General features: G+C 42.6%; 1 protein-coding gene across 1 annotated transcript in view; it reads left to right on the forward strand.

Annotated features, from left to right (window-relative positions):
* LOC126272638 (zinc finger protein 761-like) overlaps positions 1 to 17,404 on the forward strand; it is a 355,681-nt gene extending 338,277 nt beyond the window's left edge. The window contains exons 15-16 of the mRNA XM_049975612.1: positions 9,234 to 9,388; positions 16,532 to 17,404. Of these exons, the coding sequence (XP_049831569.1) occupies positions 9,234 to 9,388; positions 16,532 to 17,050 (674 nt within the window). The 3' untranslated portion in view covers positions 17,051 to 17,404. The remainder of the gene's footprint in view (positions 1 to 9,233; positions 9,389 to 16,531) is intronic.
* Positions 17,405 to 20,435: the final 3,031 nt, after the last annotated feature.

Below are 20,435 nucleotides of genomic sequence, written 5' to 3' on the forward strand. Positions count from 1 at the left end.
AGCTTCCCGAGGGGCTTCAACCCTTACTCCTCGTCCCGAATCAGCCCCAGTTTTTATGGATGTCACCCCATCCTCGTTATTGACACCCACTGACCCAGTGACATGACCTTTCCTCGGCTTCTGTATGTCTACCCTTGACTCTGCCCACATGATAATCCATTGGAATTGCAATGGATATTACTGCCATCTTCCAGAAATTCAACAAACCTTTTCCTATTTTTCTGTATTCTGTCTTGTTCTTCAAGAAAAGCACTTCTGTGATGACCACTCTCCAACGTTTTGTGGTTATTGGGTGTTCTGTCAGAACTGTGCCAGGTCTGGGATAACATCTGGCGTGGTGTGCACTTTGGTTCGCACTGATGCCATTAGTGATTGGATCCCCCTTCATACCAACCTGGAAGCAACAACAGTACGAGTGCAATCACCTTTTGCAGTGTCTACCTCCCTCCTTGTAGGCCACTTTTTTTGTTGACCTGCCTGCCATAATACAGGAGTTCCCACCACTGTACCTCCTACTCTGGGATTTCATTGCACACCACCCGCTGTGGGGGAGTGCCACTTCGCCGGGTAGGGGTCTTCTAATTGAGCAACTTTCTGCAAACATTGATTTGTTCTCCTCAGTGACTGTTCCCTTAGTCACTTTAATGCTTCTCATGGCACCATTTCTGCTGTCGATCTCACAATCTCCTCCCCTGCTCTCATATCTTCCCTACGTTGGTCACACTATGATGGTCTTTGCAAGTGTAACCGCTTTCTGTTGACAGGTCCCTGTGTTGGGCATTCTGCAGAGCCAATTGGTCCTTGTATACATCTGCTGTGCACTTTGACACCTCTCTCTTGAATTGCACTGATGCAGTGATTTAAGATGTCTCTGCCTCTCTTCTTCACACAACTGGTACTACCATCCCCCTATCTGCTGGTCCCCCTCGTCGTTGATCAGTACTGTGGTGGACCAAGGGTGTAGCAGTCACTATTCAGAACCACTGACAGGCGCTGCAACGATTTAAATGACACCCCTCAGAGACCAACCTTGTCGCTTTTAAGTGTCTCCCTGCTCACTACCTTATTAAGCAGAGTAAAAAGGAATTCTGGGAATGCTATGTTTCCTCTCAGGTGATGCATGTATCTTTCTTGCAAGTTTGGTCCTAGTTCCGTAGCCTTCTGGGCCCCCAGCGACAGTCAACTGTCCAGCGCCTGATCCTACCGTGTTCTACTAACGCGTTTCTACTTGCAGGACACCTCACAACACACTTTGTGACAGCATCGGTGTCCTTTTCCTATGCTGATTCCTTTCTGTGGTAGAAATGCAGATTTGAACAAACAGCTCTCTGTTCCAACCCCCACCCAACTGAATCCTGTAATGAACCCTTCACTGAACGGGAATTCTTGCAGGCCCTTTCCTCTTCATATTACTCAGCTCCACCCTCGAATTCCACCCACAATCAGATGATCTAACACTTGGACATTACCCAAAGGCAACATCTCATCAGGATCTTCAAATGCATTTGGCTCACAGGTGTCTTCCCCTCACAGTGGCGAGGCACCAAAGTTACCCTGTCCTTAAGCCCAGGCAGAACCCAACGTCTCTCAACAGGTACCACCCAATTAGCCTGACAAACGTACTTTGTAAACTAATGATGTATATGTATGGATGGATATATGTGTGTGTGTGTGTGTGTGTGTGTGTGTGTGTGTGTGTGTGTGTGTGTGTGTGTGTGCACGAGTATATACCTATCCTTTTTTCCCCCTAAGGTAAGTCTTTCTGCTCCCGGGATTGGAATGACTCCTTACCCTCTCCTTTAAAACACACATCCTTTCGTCTTTCCTTTTCCTTCTCTCTTTCCTGACAAAGCAACTGCCGGTTGCGAAAGCTTGTAATTTTGTGTGTTTGTGTGTTACTTTATTGTGCCTGTCTACCGGCGCTTTCCCGCTTGGTAAGTCTTCGAATCTTTGTTTTTAATGTACTTTGTAAACTGCTTGAGAAGATGGTTAGCTTCCAGTTATGTCGGGTGCTTTACTCTTGGGGCTATTTGCCCCCATATCAGAGTGTTGTCAGGGAGGATGCTCTTTAACAGACCTTTTACTCAGATGGGAAACAGCAATCCGACAGGCTTTTACTACCGCTGGCATCTTGTTGCAGTCTTCTTTTACCTATATAAGGCATACGACATGGCTTGGTGCTATTAGATTTTAGTTACCCTCCATGCCTGGGACTTTCGCAACCCCCTTACAGTTTTTATCTACGAGTGTTTATCCCACCAGCCCTTCCGGGTTTGCGTTGGCACCTTGCTGAGCACCCCTCATGCCCAGGAGAATGGTATCCCACACAGTTCTGTGTTAAGTGTCATGCTCTTCCTCATCATCATGAATGGGCCTGTGACCTCTGTTAGGCCTAGGTTCCTCCGGCATTGTATATCGACGATTTTTGCATCTGGTGCAGCTTCCACTCAGTAGCTTCTGCTGAATGCCAACTCCAAGGCACCATGTGGTGGGCTTCTGCACGGGCCCTCCCCCATGCTTCCAGTTTTCTCCCTCTAAAACACAGGTTATACATTTTTGCTGTTGACCTGCAGTACACCCCGATCCAGAAATTTATTCAGGCAACCAGCTCGTAGATGTTGTAGCACAGTCCCATTTCTTGGGCCTTATTTTTGATAAAAAGCTGGTGTGGCTGTCCCATATTCACCACTTGAAGACCACCTGCATGCCGAAGCATAATGCTGTCTGCCTCCTGGTCCACACATCGTGGGGTGCAGACACTGCTGCTCTTCTTCACCATTATCATGCTCTGCATTTGTCCAGACTAAATTATGCTTGTCAGGTTTATGTCTCAACAGCTCATTCCACTATGAAACTACTTGACCCTGTTCATCATTACGGTTGCAGCTGGCTATCAGTTCCTTTCGCACTCGTCCTGTCGACAGTCTCCTCGCAGAAGTGGAATTCCCATTCTACAAACACAATGGAGCCAGTTCCTGGTTTCTCATGCAATCACCATTTGATAATTCCTTGACCACCCATGTACCCCATCCTCTTTGCTACTGAGGGATGTTTCTCTTCCGCTGGTTGGAATGCGTTTCACTTCCCTTTGTCGGGATCTGCATCTCACCTCTTGGATGGTGTGTTGCCCACAGATTAGGACTGACCTATTCCAGGGTCCTAAGCTCTCTGTCACTTCTATGATATCCCAGCTCCTTTTACTGCCGACATCATGTAGTGTGTTTGCAACTGAGCTGCTAGCTATTAACAAGGCCCTCAATTTTGTTTCTCAGGTCTCCCTCCACAGTGTTTTAACATGTACTAACTTGCAGGCTATAGATCAACTTCACTCTCATCGCACTTTGGTCTCTACTATCCATGACCTTCTCTCTGACCTTGGCCATACCACCTGCTCCATTGTCTTCCTCTGGGTCCAAGTCATGTGGGCATCTGAGGGAATGAACTGACTGACCGTTTGGCTAGAGAGGTAGATACTTACCTCCATTCCCTTTCACGGTCCCACATATAGATATGCAGATACACAGCAAATCTCTCTTTGCCCAAGAGTGGAATGACATCTGGTGCACTACTGCTCTCAGAATAAACTCCGCACAATCAAGACTACTGCAGTTTGACATACTTCCTTCCGCTCCACATGGAAAGAGGCCACTGTCTTATGCCGTCTACACATCGGTCATACTAGGCTCACCCATTGTATTCTCTTGCATGACAAGCCACCCTCACAATGTGGTTGTGGAGCCAGGCTCTTCATACTAAGTATAGCCTACGAGATTCCTTGTCTTTAATATTAGCAGGTGATTCACAGATGGTTGAACTGGTCCTCAGTTTCCTTCTGAAAGGGGTTTTCATTTTCAGTTATAAAGTTTTCTTTGCTCATGGAGCAGGGGCAGAATGGTTGTGGTTGAGCCTCTCTTCGTATTTTCTCGGTATGAGACCCACCACCACTCCCGTGTACATAGAGCACACTTTCCTCCCTCTGTTTTTCCAGTTTTTAGATTTGGCTTACTCTTTTATGCCTTCTATGTGTTAACTTCTTTGCTTTGTAGTTTGACTCCTCTGACTGGATCCACCCACTTTTAGCGGACCCTCTACTTTACACAAGTAACTATGAATTTTGGGACTGATGACTTCGCCATTTAGTCCCATAACTCCCCTCTATCAATCAATCAATCCCAAATTCCATCATCCCCTGTGTCACAGTGAAACTCTTGTCCTCCAGTAACTAGAGCAGCATACATAATGCTGTCTCAAAAAAACCCTCGAATCTGTTGATCTGCTCCTGCCTTGGACTATCACTATTCACCATTCTACAAGAGCTGCAAAAAACTCTCCACATCCCTTCACAGCTGATAAATCCTGCCTCATAGACCTACTACATTTACCACACCATCAGAAACTCCTTCCCACTGGCGTACAGAATTCAGAACCTAAACAGGACCGAAACACAGTCATGAAACTCCTCCAAAAGCCCTAGTCCCACAGAAGTAACTGTCCTTTCCAAAGGCCTTACCCTTTGCTCCACTCCCAGACTCAATCTTGCTGGGCTTCTTAAAAACCCTCTCTTCTTCTCCTCCCTGTCCCAACAGTGAAACACATTTTTGACACCAACCATACCAAAATCAATACTATGCCCATCTTGACTCATCTCACTCGTCTATCAAATTGTGATTCACCCCCACTGCCCACAAATCACCCCTGTTAACATCTCCAGAATTTCTTAACCTTGTGCATTGGTAAATTTCTCAACATGGGCACCAACTTTACATCTGCAGAAAGAACTGGAATCCAACACCTAAGAGCAGGTCCCAACCATGTGCCTGATAAAGGCTAACTGAGGTTATGAACTGCAGGCATTACCTGCTGTAGGACTCTGGCAGTTGTCAGATATGTCCACCTACAAACACTCCCAAGTGACCTCATTTCAGAAATCCAGCAGGATCTCCAGTCCCACCTCAGATCCTTAGGTCTATCCCAGACCCCCCCCCCCCCTCTTTCACTCTCTGTCCCTCCCTCCCCCCTCTCCTTATCCCCCCCCCCCCAACCCTCACAGCAGTCCTACCTTCTACATGCTCCCACCCCACTGAGATGCCCCATTGTGGCTGCTTTACTGTGCCTCCACAGAGTGAAACTCTTTTCTCATGGACCAACTCTTCAGCCTGTTACTCAAAAAGTGTGCTGCTCATCACTGTTGATGCCACTACCCTCTACACTGACACCCCCCAATGCCCATAGTTTTGTCACTATTGAACACTTTCTTTTCCAGTGTCTGACTGACTTCAAACATGTAACCTCCTTTCTGGTAACTAGGACACTATCCTCATTGATGACATCTTCTTGATCTGGACCGACGCTGTGGGCACAGTACGTACATCCCACGAGAACTTCAACACCTTCTCCCAATATACTTCATCTGGTCTCCACCAACCCAACAAGCTACCTTTCTCAATGTTGGCCTCCACCTCAAGGATGGCTACATCAGTACCTCCAACTTTATCAGATGTACCAGCCACTGTAAATACTGCCATTTTTCCACACACACACACACACACACACATACATCCAGCTTGAAGGAGCTCTCCTCTCATGACTCAGTACCACTCAGGATTAGAATAACTGAATCACAGACTCTGTCAGGCACTCAAGAACCTCTTGTTGTGTGGTGAAATGAGGAATATCCTTACTATCACTACACCACCCTTGCTCCATACCCCTTGCTTCAAGACTCATATTCCTACAATACACCTGTCCTTTAGATGCTTCCATTATCACCTACTCCAGTCCAGTCACAAGTGTCTCATATCTAATCAGAGACAGGGCTACCTATGAGAACACCCATGTGATCTACTGACTAAGATGTAACCACTGTGCCACCCTCTATGTGAGCATGATAGGCTGTCTGTCTGAATGAATGGCCACTGACAGACTGTGGCCAAAAAACAGCACGAACACCGGGTGTGGAACGTACTGCCCAACAGAGCCTGCAGACTGTTTCATAGCCTCCACCATTTGCACACTTCCTGCCAATATCAGCTTGTCTGATATGCACAGATGGGAACTCTCCGTGCAGTATTCAGGTAGCCCATAATTAAAGTTCCAGTTTTAAAAAAACATGTAGAAAGAGAACCACTGCTCAGAATGATGTCAAATTTAAATAGCATGGGGGGGGGGGGGGGGGTGAAAATGTTACTAATAGATGGTGTATCTTAACATAAATGCCATCAGCTACAAATGACATATTAATGGTTTGAGTTGCACAATGCACCATCCACACTGTCCAGTGTGCATGACTGCACAAGTTAGGCAGTCAACAGATGTGGCACTGTTGGTTAGGTAAACCCATCCACCACAGCAAGAATGTGCCACGTCAGATGGTAAAAATTGGATTTTAATTCCCTGAGGCCAAAAACTCCATAAAAAGTAAAATGACATTGGTTTCTAATTGTCATGGTACTGGTGCAAGACATTTTCAGTATGCTCTCTGCCGTTTTCTCCCACAAGATGAAAAAGAGAAAAAACATGTTCCACAACAGATTGGAGTGTCTCAGGGTCATATTCAAAGTGTGTTGCACAATGCTTGCCTTCAGTTCAGCTAATTTCATAACTGAAGCAGCGAACACAACATATTTCAAATAACCCCACATCTAGAAGTTAGACGGATTAAGATCAGGTTATCTGGATGGCCAGACTGTTGTGAACTGAGGGCTGATAATTCTAGCATTTCTGAAATGTCTCTGCAGTATCTGCTTCACTGCCTGTGCAATGTGCAGAGGAGCATCATTTTGCATAAAAACGATCCTATCCATACTCTTCAAGGGCACACCCTTGTAGGGTTGGAATGACGTTGGTGCGCTGAAGACTCTTGTAGCATTTACCAGTGATGGTGTACATAACAGAACCCTCAGGACTCATCTCCTCTGGTGGGGAGGGAAAAAAAAGAGGGAAGAAGAAGAAGAAGAAGAAGAAGAAGAAGAAGAAGAAGAAGAGTGACCCTACGATAGAAACAATGTTGTCAACCTACACCACACTGCCATTTTGCAGAGTCAAGTGGTACTGGTTCATGGGATTGCATATTTTCTGTGTGCTGTGCATTTGTTGGTGTGCATGTTCAGATATTCAATTTTTGTTAATAATTTTTTTTCTTGCTCCATGATGTTTCCCCACTGTGTCAATAATATGCTGTTCAAATCTGACATCATGCTGAGTAGTGGCTCTTTCTAAAACGTTTTGAAACAGGAAATGTAATTATGGACACCCTATAACCTACCTTCCCGTAACCCTCTAGCCTCAGCCTTCAAAGCATCTGTGTGTTCCACATGCCTATCCTCTTTCCTGCTCCTACTCCAGTACTACACAACCTTCTGTTCTGACCATACAACTACTAGTTCATTTTCCTCTTTTCTATCATGCTCGCCACATTTCAGTATGCATCATTTTGTTTTTATGTTTGATGTCTGTTTAAGACAGTGTTATTACTTAGGGAACATACATCGATGATGGCTGTTAATCAGTTGAAATCGATTTGCAAAAGTAAATAAAGAAAATATGATCTTGTGACTGGTTGCTGCTTATTTGGTAATTTTATGGTTTACGGTCGCTGCACAACTTGGGAACTATATGGAGCCCTCCCCTCCCCCCCCCCCCCCCCCCCCCCATTCAGAAATTTCAGTATGCTCCCACAAGTGCCACTACACCTTTCCCCACAATTACCCTCCTATCCTATCCCTTCCCCAACCCTGCCTCATGCTGGCTGCTTATGCCCACCACCAACACCAGATTGCTGTTCTCGTCAGGTGCAGTTTCTGTCCGCATTCCAGCAACTGTGGCCATGTGTGTATGAGTTGTGCCTCTCTCAATGTGTGTGGGTTCTTTATTTTGGAAGAAGGCCTTCTGCTTAGAAGCTTAAGTGTATAGCGGTCTTTTCATTGTCCCTGTCTGTGATTCAGCATCATGGCGAGAAGCAATCTATCCTTTTCATAGTATTGTTCTTAGATGTTGAACATAGTTAAATATAAATCACTCTATTCATTTAAAAAAACTTAAGAAATCATATAAATGCTTCGCACATTGCCATGCATTCTGCTGAGAAGATGTAGTAAACTTGTAAAACTGACACACTGCATATAGTACCGATCAGTTGCTATTATGATCCACAGAGCGTGCAAATAATTAACAAACTAAGGAGATCTACACTTTTCTGTCCAGTGCAAGTCTCATTGTTGCTGTATGAAACCTACACCCAATTCAACTTGCTTACAGTAATTGTGCTCAAGTCTCCTTTTTAAAATTTTTGCCCTTCACACATACATCCATTATCGAATCAACCAATCCTTGATGACTCAGAAAGTGTCTTCTCAACCTCTCTCTTCTTTTAATCAAGTTGTACCACAGATTTCTATTCTCATTGATCCAATTCATTATCTCTTTATTAATTATCTAACCATCTAATCTTCAGCATTATTTGTTAACCATCTACTCTTCAGCATTATTTGTAGTAACACATTTCAAAAGCTTCTTTTCTCATACTGCCTGCCCTGTGTATTGTCCATACATTTCTGTACTCCAGACAAGTGCTTTCAGAAAGACTTTCTAATTCTTCAGTTTGCATTCTGTATCAGCAATAGCTTTTCTTTTTCTTGTTATTTACAGTCTGTATTTTATATCCTCTTTACTTCTGCCATCATCAGTTATTTCCTACCCATATAGCAAAACTTGTTAATTACTTTCAGTGTCTCATTTACCACTAATTCTGCCAGCATCCTTTTGGCATATTTTCCTAGTCCTTAACCAACTGTGACAGAATTACAGGATCACCAGCAAATGTCACAATTTTTATTTCTTTTCTGTGAACTTCAGTTCACTTTCCAAGTTTTCTTTGTGAATAAATGCAATGGAAGACACAGTTCTAAGAAAGATGTGGCGATTTATATTGCAATGACTGCTTCAGTTTTTGAATTTCAGTTCTTATCGAGATGCCAACATCCTAATTTATTGTTATTCACACATTCTATAATGCCAAAATGTGTGTGTGTTCACATTTCCTCCTCTGAAGAAGAAAAAAAGTTTTAAAGACTAAGTAGCAATTATTAATTTACACGTCTTTCCCCATTTCATCACTTGTAAATGTGAGGGCAAAATGTTCTATGTCTTTGAACTCTGATACTCTTCAATTTATTGTTTATATTATTGTCTATTATGGAGAATCATGAATTATAAAGTTTTATTCCAATTTACAGATAAATTGAAGCGGCATATATTGACACACACTGCTGCAAAACCGATCCGTTGTAAAAATTGTAGCAAAACCTTCTTGAGACCATCTCAGCTTAAAGAACATGAAAAACTACATTGTCATAAAGACCGAAAACAGAAGTGTGTTGATTGTGGAATTGTAAGTATTTAATCCTCCTCTTTTTTTACATGTCTCATTGTACTATTTTTTGAATAATTTATCCTTTAAGGTTTCTGAGAGAGAATGTTTTTGGACTGCGACATATTATTTAATGTTGTTTGAAAATCATGGTGGTAATGGAGGCCAACAGCAGAGAATAATTCTTGTCAAATTGTATCGTTTGGTAGCTTCAGTGCAGTTACATCAATGAATAATTTCGATCTTTTGGATTGAAAAGTACTTACCTCTATAGTTAAAGTAAAAAAGTAGGTTTGTGTTTTTCTGTTGACTCTATTGGGAAATGTGCATCATAAAAGTAAGTACTACCTGTTCTGACCACAGTAACACACAGTGATGGGCACAACAGTTTATTACTTCTAGAAACAACTGGTTACATGAAGGCAGTTCCACAAAGTGGCTACAATACTAGTTCAATAATACTGGTCATAAGGTCAACATATAACTGTGAGTGAGCGAGGCTGGCTGGGCCCAACTCAATAAGCTTCCGGCCAGCCAGTAGACTGCATGGAGGAGAGGCTGCACACACATTCATGTGCAGCAGCTCTTGGTGGTTCTAGCATCTGGCAACTTCTGTGGTGCACCTTACATCTATGCACCCCTATCAAGGAGATGGAATTGATGCAGGTCACTGTGCCTCCTCCCCTTGGGGTGAAGCATTGCTGATTCTCCAGGCAAGGTGTGGACAGCCACAATGTGAAGACAGCATGGAGGTCTAGACAGTGTCCACATCCACAGAGGTCTCAGAAGTGAGAATGTAGAGCAACTCCCAGTTACAGGAGACCTTAGAATAAAGGGAAAAGCGGCCAAGAAGAGGAGTTCCCCAACAACCCCCACTGGAGCATGAGATGATATTACCAGCATCGCACAATCTTAGCCAGGATCCCTGGTGAGAAGTATGGAAGGTAGAGTAGGCTCTGTTGCAGGTTGAGGCCCCACTGGAGACTTACAACTGGCGAGGGGCATGTCCACCAGCTGGATGGCCACTGGAGCTTCTGCCAGAGGATGTAAAGTCACAGATAGGCTCAGCAGGCAGAGGCACTGACACAAGCAGAAACATCGCCAGGTACGCCACACCTTCAACCAGGCACCGGTGAACGTGATGGTGGTGCCAGGACAGGGGAGTGGGTACCCAACCAGACTTGGAGCTTATTTTGAGGACACCAGACCTCCCACTTTCCAGTCCAGAAGACGTTGATGCAGCATCCATTCTCATTCACAATGGCTATTGGAAAACAGCTAGGGACCGAACAAATGACATAGCCACATTGCCATCCCTTGGCAGAAAACTCGATATGGCAGAACATGAAGGTGGGCGAGATCCCAGACCAAGAAGGTTGTGCAGTGTCTTCGGCTTACACCTGTGGAGAAGCTTGGCAGGATTAAGGAAACCAATTGGAGTAATCCAGAAGGCACCTGCTCGGCGGGGAAGTTGTGGAGATATTTTTTCAGCTGAGTCTTAAAGGTGCACAAGTGCTCAGCTTCATTATTAGATCGAGGGGTGTGAATCTAAGCCGCACCTGAAAAATGAGATTCGAAATCAAGGAAAAATAATTTTCCCGAATTCAAGCCGCACCTGAAATTTGAGACTCGAACTTCAGGGGGAGAGAAAAGTTTTATGCCGCACCTCCAAATCGAAATAATGTTGGTCCATTGTAACATGAGACACAATTTAGGTTGAATGAATGATGATACAGCTACAGTAGTTTGGTTCAAGTCATAAGCTTAGCAGTTAAACTTTACCATGTAGCCATTGCTATGTGTCAGGTGCTCCGTCCGTATTTATACGGGTACCCATCCTTTTTCATGTGCTTCGTCTGGTTTGAATTGATTGCTTATTTTTCTTTGATCTGATAAGTACCGTTCCCTTTGTTACAGGTGTTTACATCACTCTAAGCTAAAAATGCATTACTGTACTGTGTCATGCAATGTTGTCGCATTCTGATAATGAGTGCCTATGGCCTGTCGCCGCTCGCGGCTTGGCTTGCTTGTGTGCGTGCTACCGCCGCTTACAATTTTTTTTTAAAAAAAAGAGAGGAATCATCTCATTAGTGAAATAATGGCAAGAGACTGCTATTTGTTAAATTAAAAGCGTTTTATTGATAGCTATTTGTTGTTACTTACACTGCTCCTTTCTTTGATAATGGTCAACAAGAACCAAATAATAGACTGCGTATGATAGATGATGTTCTGAACGAGAGTTTAGCGAAAACTTTTCTCCGTTTGAAAATCTTTGCAGACGCCTCTTTCGTACATTACATTCTGCACAGAAATTAGAGTCATCTTAGATTTAAAAATCTAGTCAATTGATGTGCTTCATTTCTGACTGTATCACCATTAGGCATAAGAATAATAAGAATATAAACATGACGTGGTATGTTTATTCTTCCACATTTGCTGTTGTCTCACTCTACTTTTGTAGTTTATTAGGCAGACAGGATTTAAATGAGACAGCAGCAAACATGAAAGAATACATGGCAAAATGTTCATATTCGTATTATTCTTATGGTGAAGAGAATACTGCATGTGATTCACAATTCATAAAATTTCCTGTCAGCAACCATCTCTTCTCACAGCTAGAAAAAAATTCAGAACTTAAGAGTTGGTCGTATTGACAAACATCCCAAACAGTCTTACCAGTCGGAGTTTCATAGTGCATTGAAATGTTGCTACATTCAAAGATGAACAATACAGAATTTGTATTTACTCCGTTGGATAATGTATGAAAATGCAGTGGTCACAACTCAGGGTGGAGAAAAAGGCTCGTCTTCCATCCCCCACCCCCACCCCCCTTTTTTTTAACCGACGCAGAGGTTTTGGCACCAGTATTTATCTTTGTGCCTGCAAAGCATGCCTGTGTAGCGCTACATATATTGGACAGCAGAAGTTAGTTGTGGTGGCACCTACCAACATTTTTCAGAACTTCCGCTTACTTTGCACTCGATTCTAAGCCACAGGCGGTTTTTTGGATTACAAAAACCAGGAAAAACGTGTGGCTTAGATTCGAGTAAATACGGTAGTGCCTTCAGTAGTGGCAAAGAAGTGTCAATGACAATCAGCCGAAACACATGTAGAAAGAGATCCACAAAATCCGCATGGATCATTCCCAGGGCTGGGCTGCTGGAGGCCACAGGGAGAACGAAACCTTGGGAGCCACCTGTTGATTAGCACACTGAGGACATGCAGCCACCAAATGCTCCAGCTCCCTGCAATGCTAGATGAGTACATATGTCTGCAAGCCAAAGCTGTGGTATGGGTTGCACACCAGTGACACTCATGTAGTACCGATAAAACCTCCCACCACAAACTCATGGGAATAACCACACAGCTGAGTCATCCACAGAGAGGTGGGGGATCTTGTCTAAGACTGGGGGACCATGGCACGGACAAAATGGTTACTGAGCAGTTCAGAACTGCTGCCTGGAAGACAAGAAGACCAAACATGCTGGATAAGGCTGAAAACCAATTGAGAATAGGTTTGAATGCTGTTGACTTGGCAACTAGTGATTGGAAACCCATGTAGTGCTTGCTAGGAGGAGATATCCAAGAGTTCCTCGTGATCAAATGCAGGGTCTGGGCCAGTGGGCAGCTGGGATTAGGCATCCTTGTTGGCATGGCTCCTAGTGGGGCGAAAATAAATGCAGTAGACTATTGGGAGTGGAACATTGAACAACACAGCAACTTACGGGCTGCCTTATCAGCGACCTGGGTGGACAGACTAAATAACAAAATTGATGACTTGTGGTTTGTAATTAGTTGGAATTTACTGCCATACAAGAAAACTTGAAGTTGGTGACCACACACACAATGGCTGGAGCCAACTTCTGGACTTGAGAGTAGTGGACCTGTACTGTACTGAGAGTTTTTGATGCAAATACCAGTGACTGCTCAGAGTCATCTGCATTCCGATGAATGAGGACTGCCCTCAAGCTGCACTGTGAGCTGCCGTAGCTACAACCAGTGGTTTGCTGGCATCAAAAGTAGCCAGCATGGTGCCAATCTGAGGCATTCGTTTGGCATGTTGAAGGCCTGGTCACTCACCAGAGGCCAAAAAGGAAGCACCCTTGCAGAGAAGGTGGTGGAGAAGGTGTGCAATGGACTGAGGAATGAACCACTCATATAGTAAATTTTACCCAGGAAAGCCTGCAGTTCATGCTGTGACAAGGGACACAGAAGGTCGGTAATGGTTCTGACCAGACTCTCCGTGGGTTGGGCATGCTGCTGCGAGATGATGTGTCCCAGATACTCGAGATGGTTGGAAAAATTTGGGCTTCTACAGGTTGAAACACAGAGCCAAGGCTCAAGTTTTTGAAAAAGGATCATGAGATTGTGCAGATATATCTGAAAATAACAGTGTCATCCAGGTAGCAGAAACATTGTGGAATAGTGGTAGTATTGAGAAACTGCAGAGCATTTGCCAGCCCAAACATCAACTGTTGACTCCTCATCCATGAGTAACTGATATGCTTGGGAAAGATCAAATTTGGAAAAGAATTGACCCTGCTAAGTGTGTGAACAGTGCGTCCAGACGTGGCAGTGGGTATGTATCGAGAGGCTGCGAATTCACGGTGACCTTAAAATTTCCACAGAGTCACAGCTACCAGAGGATCTCTTCACGATGACAAGGAGTGTGGGCCATCCACTAGAGAAAATGACAAAGAGAACCCCAAGAGAGGTGAGCTGCTCCAGCTCCACATTGAGTTGGGGGGTGTAAAGCTATAGAAATCTGCCTAGCATGAAAAAATCTAGGATAAGCTGATTGCTTCGAGGTTGTGTTGGCTCTAAAGGGTGTGGCACACCCTAGGCCTTCCACAAAGATACTCTGAAATTATGAGCACAGAGATTCCAATGATTGACAGGGGACTTCGGCCAATACCAACTGTATGGAATCTGTGACTGAGAATTCAAAGGTCTGAAAAGAATTATAACTGAAATGATTTGTTGAGCTAACATTGTGGATGACAATAAAGCTAACTGCTGGAGTCACTGATTCATAGGTAACTTTCACTGTGAATTGACCAAGCAAGGGGCTTTGCTGTTTCCCATATCCCCGGAGACAGCTGTTTACCGGCGACAGTGGCAGTGAGCCAAGGTGTGAATATGTTTCGGTATTAAGCAGAGAAACTGTTACCTCGGTATCTACCCCTAGGCATAGTTATAACGAGAAAACCAAAACCTCAATAAAAGGCTTGTTGGAATCCTCTCGGGGAACTGGCTCTGATAAAGACACTTCCTGGATATCCATATTCATGGTCCCTGATACTGCATTGTGTGAAGTTGAGTGGCAGGCTGCTGCAATCTGGCCTTTTCTTCCACACTTCCAACAGACAGACTAATATTTGTGACACTCATCTGTCATATTGTCCATAACAAGATGCAACAAGGGCAACAGATAGCAGCAGCTGGAACACTGTTCACATTCTGTGTGGAAGCCGCCAGAGTAGCTGTCTTGCATCACTGTGATGTCACCCTCCCCAGACGTGTTCAGGCCACCCAGCTGTACCACCACGACATGGCACTGGGCTTCCAGCTACTGGCCAGTGGCATTTGAGCCTCATACAACTGGGCCATCGACATTCGAGGGAGGGATTCTCTAATTGGAGGATCTGTTGTCAGACTTATCTGTTGTCAGACTTCCTTATCCGGATCAGAGCGGATGTGGACATCATGATCCATGACATCCACATGTGACTCTTTTGACTTGGCACGAAAAGACTGATGGGGCTGCTTATTGAATTGGTAGAATTCGATCGTAGCAGCCACGATGTGCATGCAGTGCCAGTAATGGGAAGATGATAACAAATTTAAATTGTCAAACGACAACAGTGAAGGTTCCTGCAATGAGGCGAAGAGCTGCAATAACTGATACAAGATGGAAGAAACTCATGACAAAAACAATACATGAGATATCTCCACATCCACAACAGGGAAAGTGTGGAAATGTTGCTGTAGACTGTGTTCATATGGTTCCAAATCTTATGCTGCCTCATTAAATGGCAGTAACAGAGAGGGAAAGTGAGCTGGAGACAAATGTTGAGAGAGTGATGCTGGTACAGACTGTTGCATGACTGTAAGAAGTTCCATCTGTTGTTGCACCAATGCTTGAAGGAGAGTCTCCATGTCACGACAATGTGCGAAAAGCAACCGCATGTCAAAAAACAGTGAAAATGCCACCCTACTCATCATCTTTGTGTTCTGACCACAAGAACACGCAAACAGTGAAGGGAACAACACTTTATTACTTTCAAAAAAATACTTGTTACAAGAAGCCACTTGCCAAAGAGTGGCTATAGTAGTAGTCCGATAACACTACTCAGAATGTCAACACGTAACTGAGAGCAAAGCTGGCTGGGGCTGACACTGTAAGCCATCGGCCGGCCAGTATTGCGCAGGGCGGAGAGGCTGAGCACGCATCCGTAAGTGGCGGCCTCTGATGGTTCAAGCATCTGCTGACTTTGGCGGCTCACCTTAGAACTGCATGCCCAGATCACAGGGTGGAATTGATGTGGGTCAATACCCAGTTCCTCTTTCTCTTTCAGTCTAACAAATTTCTGAATGAAATGTTCCTTTTTTATGCAGTCAACTCTAAAATTACTCAGTTTCCACTAAATAAAATAGAAAGAAACTTCCACATGGGAAAAATATATTAAAAACAAAGATTCCAAGACTTACCAAGCGGGAAAGCGCCGGCAGACAGGCACATGAACAAAACACACAAACACACACACAGGATGTGTGCCGGCGCTTTCCCGCTTGGTAAGTCTTGGAATCTTTGTTTTTAATATATATATATATATATAAAATAGAAAGAATGTCTGCTTGTGTCTGTGTATGTGCGGATGGATATTTGTGTGTGTGTGCGAGTGTACATGTGTCCTTTTTTTCCCCCAAGGGAAGTCTTTCCGCTCCCGGGATTGGAATGACTCCTTACCCTCTCCCTTAAAACCCACATCCTTTCGTCTTTCCCTCTCCTTCCTGAAGAAGCAACCATCGGTTGCGAAAGCTAGTAATCCTGTGTGTGTGTTTGTGTGTTTTGTTCATGTGCCTGTCTGCCGGCGCTTTCCCGCTTGGTAAGTCTTGGAATCTTTGTTTTTAATATATCAGTTTCCACTAATATTGTTACAGGTTGTCAGGAGCAAGATACTGCAGCCTTCACAAGCATGCAGCAGTGGGTACCATGAAGATTCAGCAAAAAGTTCTGCAATTAATACAACTGACAACAGTAGTCAAAATAATGAAGATGAAATTAAAAAACAGAAAGTGTCCCTGTCACAACCAAAAGGAGCAAGGAAAAATTCCAAAACGAGGGCTTCATTTGAAGTGCCAAACATTCATCATCAGTGTAATAGCATTTCAAGGAATGTCAATAATATGTGTAGAGACAGTGTGTCCACAATTGAAATTATTGTAGTTCCTGTCTCTGTAAGTGGAGCTGACACTGTTGGAAACACGTCTGAGGAGAAACATGTGTGTATAATATATCCATCAGAAGAAACAAACTCTGTTCCTTCAGAGTCAAACAATTTAGATAACTTAAGAAATTCTGAGTGTGAAAATATATGTCCTACAAGAAGAAAAGACTGTGTGGAAAACATTCCAGCACTAAAGATTGCTAAGAGTTCCCAGGACTTGACAGATAAGTAGGCTGTTACTTGTTTCCAGGTGTGCATTTTGGTCATAAGTGAAGTAACTACACATCAGACATCCTGAATCTGTTGGTAAAACTCAAATGTTTCTTCACTGTCACAAGACATTATGAACAAGACTTTTTTTTATCTGTTACTGGTAGTTAAAGTGACGACTACATCTTATTCTGCACACTGACAGATAAGAAAGAAAAATTCCTTACATGTTTATAGAAATTATTCTCAGACTACTTTTTTCGCTAGAGTAGAGGCATCTCTCAGTGTGTTGGTGCAGCCATATGAACTACAAATGAAATTATTGACTGTGTTAGAATTGCCAGCTTAAGAGAGACTGTGGGAAATCCAGTTTTTTGTAATGAATATCTCAGTTTTGTGTGGTGTTCACAATTGTATGGTGTACTTATAATTATTGCCTTTCAGAAGGCGTTTAATTGTGACACAGCTCTAAAGGCTTCATTTTGATCCTGTGATAATTTGTACAAGCTTTTATATACACATATGCATATATTAACATACTTTATGTATATTTTGTTACTGAATAATAACAATAAAATTTAATGTAACATTTTGTAATGTAATATCAACACAGATAAACATATGTGACACATTCCCAAAGACTGCTATATTACAAATCTAATTTATTTGTAAATGAAAATTAAAAAGTTTAACTGTCCAACTATTGAACATCCGTGAAATGCTTTCTGCAACCCTCTTTCTTGTTTCTTTGGTTGCACTTTTTCTTTCCTTTCATTTCTTGTCTTTTAAGATTATTGATATTATTTTATAATGGCACTCCAACAACTTACACATGTGTATACAAATACAGTTGAGCTTCAATTTTACATTTTTCATGATTCTGAACCACAAATTCATAGTCCCCATGTAAAACCTATATGATCAATGCTAAAAATTCCCCGATTTTACATTTCTTCCTAGTAAGGTTTACCTTAATTCCAAGTTCTTACTGAACGTCTCACCTGACTTCATCCTGTTTCCTTCCTATTGACATTTGATGTGCCAGAGTGAGTTATAAGTGACACAAAAGACAGATGGTTCACACCAAGTGTGATAGGAATATTTTAGGCCATTGCGGAGAGGGAGGATGTGTGAGAGGAAATGCTGATGTTTATTCACGAGCAGTGTTCCAACACAATGTGCAATATTTAGCTTCACAATTACGATACAACTACAGCTAGGTTGTAGCGGTAGTGGAAAAACAAGACAGTTGGCATGAAGTGCTCTGGACTAAGCTGATATGTGACAAAGGGGCCCAGCAACCACCTTTACTTGTGCCACTTATAACTCACCCTCATCTTTTTGCATGTATTTCCGATGTACTGTATTCAGCAACAATATCAATCGTCAACCTTTTAAATTCAAACACCAAGTCTAGAACAATATGCTTGGTTGTAATTGAGGAAATGTTGCCCATTTCTGGCTAGTGAATTCTTATTGGCTGGTGACTTTTTAGGTAACCCAATAGCCAGCCCAGCCACCATACCACACTGACACACATAAAGTGAGCTCACCTAATGGATGTTTGGAGAGGGGGAGTATCCCCTCAGTGACAGGAGCACATGCAGGGGTGAAAGCAATTTGTGAAGTGCTGAAAATATACTTTTCGTGCAGATGACATGTTATGAAAGAGGTGTCACATGGAAATAGAAGAAGGGTTTTGCAGTAGCACATTTTAAAGACTTTCCTGTTCAAATCTGACATGATGCGGTTGCAACAACTACATACACTACTCATGTATGTACTTTGCACTGCACACACCACATGCTGTAGATCATAAAGAATGGCACCAGTGATAGAGGGCAAATTTACATTTTATACAGTGTACAGAAATTCACTGAGCCAGCTTCTAAGAAGCTCATAGTGTGAAGTGGGGTAGTAAACTCATTTTTTTTCACATCTGTTTCTCTCATCAAGCCTAAAAGAACATTTTAACTGTGGTAAGCATATGAAGTGCGGCTCGTAAGAAAAGCATTAAACAGTAACAGTAATGGTGATAAAGTGTGTCATTAAGCAGATGTCTGCATTTATGCTTATGGTTTAACCACTTAGCTGCTGTGGTGCTTTTGGTTTAATTCAACATATTAATCAATTTTTCATCTTTTTCTGGGTGAGCAAAAAAGGATGATATGTCAAAACATATAATTTGTGGTCATAGCACACTGGAAGACAGTTCGATTACCTAGTACCCAGATACCAATTTCGCATTTGTGATTTTCTAAGAACTGATGAAACTCATTACCACAAAATAATGTATAAACATTGTATTGCACATTTAATTTCATTCACAGACACGTTTTATACAACCTATTGGAGAGGACTGCAATTTTTAATTGTATACACCAATTACAAGTGTTTTCGCTCATAGTTTGGAGGATTTTAACATTTCCTTAAATTATGCATTTTCCTAAGTTTTGCGTTTTTTAAGTCTGGGCCACATGAAAACATAAACTAGGGGTTCGCTATATTTCAGTATATGGTGATCTTCTGAAGAAAGCTGAATTGTAGAGCAAATATATGTATGTAAATAAAAGCAAGGTAAAAACTCTCAGAGGTAGAGAGAATTAGTGTAAGCTAGGTTTGAAAGCCGTTGTGATACTTCAGATTAAATGCAAATTCATGAGTTACACTTAGTGGTTGTTCAACAAGTGTGATATGAGTAGAAACGAACTTAAATTGTCAAAAATGTCAAAAATCGGAATTGCGCAGGAAAAATAATTTACAGCTGCTTGCTTCAGTCGTTCAGATACAGCAAATTGGCAAATTGCATAGTATGCTGTAATAAGTGACCATATGACTGCCCAGAGTCTTACAGCCCTAACAGGAATCAATGAATCTGGAAGTGGAAATAATACAATGTTTACCCAATCGTAAATGAGGTTTTTTCGCAAACTTTTCATTCAAAAAACACAGGGTGGTCTAACGCCTGCAAATTAAACAGTGTCTTCACATTGTGTAATAAATTATTATAGGTATTATTATCGGGGTCATCTTACATTTAAAGTTGAAGGTTTGACAATTGAGGTCACATGAAGATCTTTATTTTAAAGAATTTGGAAAGGTTGTGTAGTATTACAAAATTTCTGACACTGGAATATGTACTTCTGCCACTGGTGCTGTCACAGGCAATGTCTGATTTGACTATGATTTATTTTAATGGATTATTATTAAATATATTTAATTGTTTCATCCACAGGTTTTTGAAACACACACACAAATCATGTGAGACAAGCATGTTGCCACAGCGAACTATTGTTTGTCTTCCACATAACATAGTGCTAATACTGGCCGCTCTTGTGTCTGTGGTGTCGCTGAGGATGAAGGAGCTTAGAACTTACTCTAACCTCCTTGCATTGCATAGATACTGT

The sequence above is a fragment of the Schistocerca gregaria genome, chromosome 5, assembly GCF_023897955.1.
Source record: "Schistocerca gregaria isolate iqSchGreg1 chromosome 5, iqSchGreg1.2, whole genome shotgun sequence".
NCBI lineage: Eukaryota > Metazoa > Arthropoda > Insecta > Orthoptera > Acrididae > Schistocerca > Schistocerca gregaria.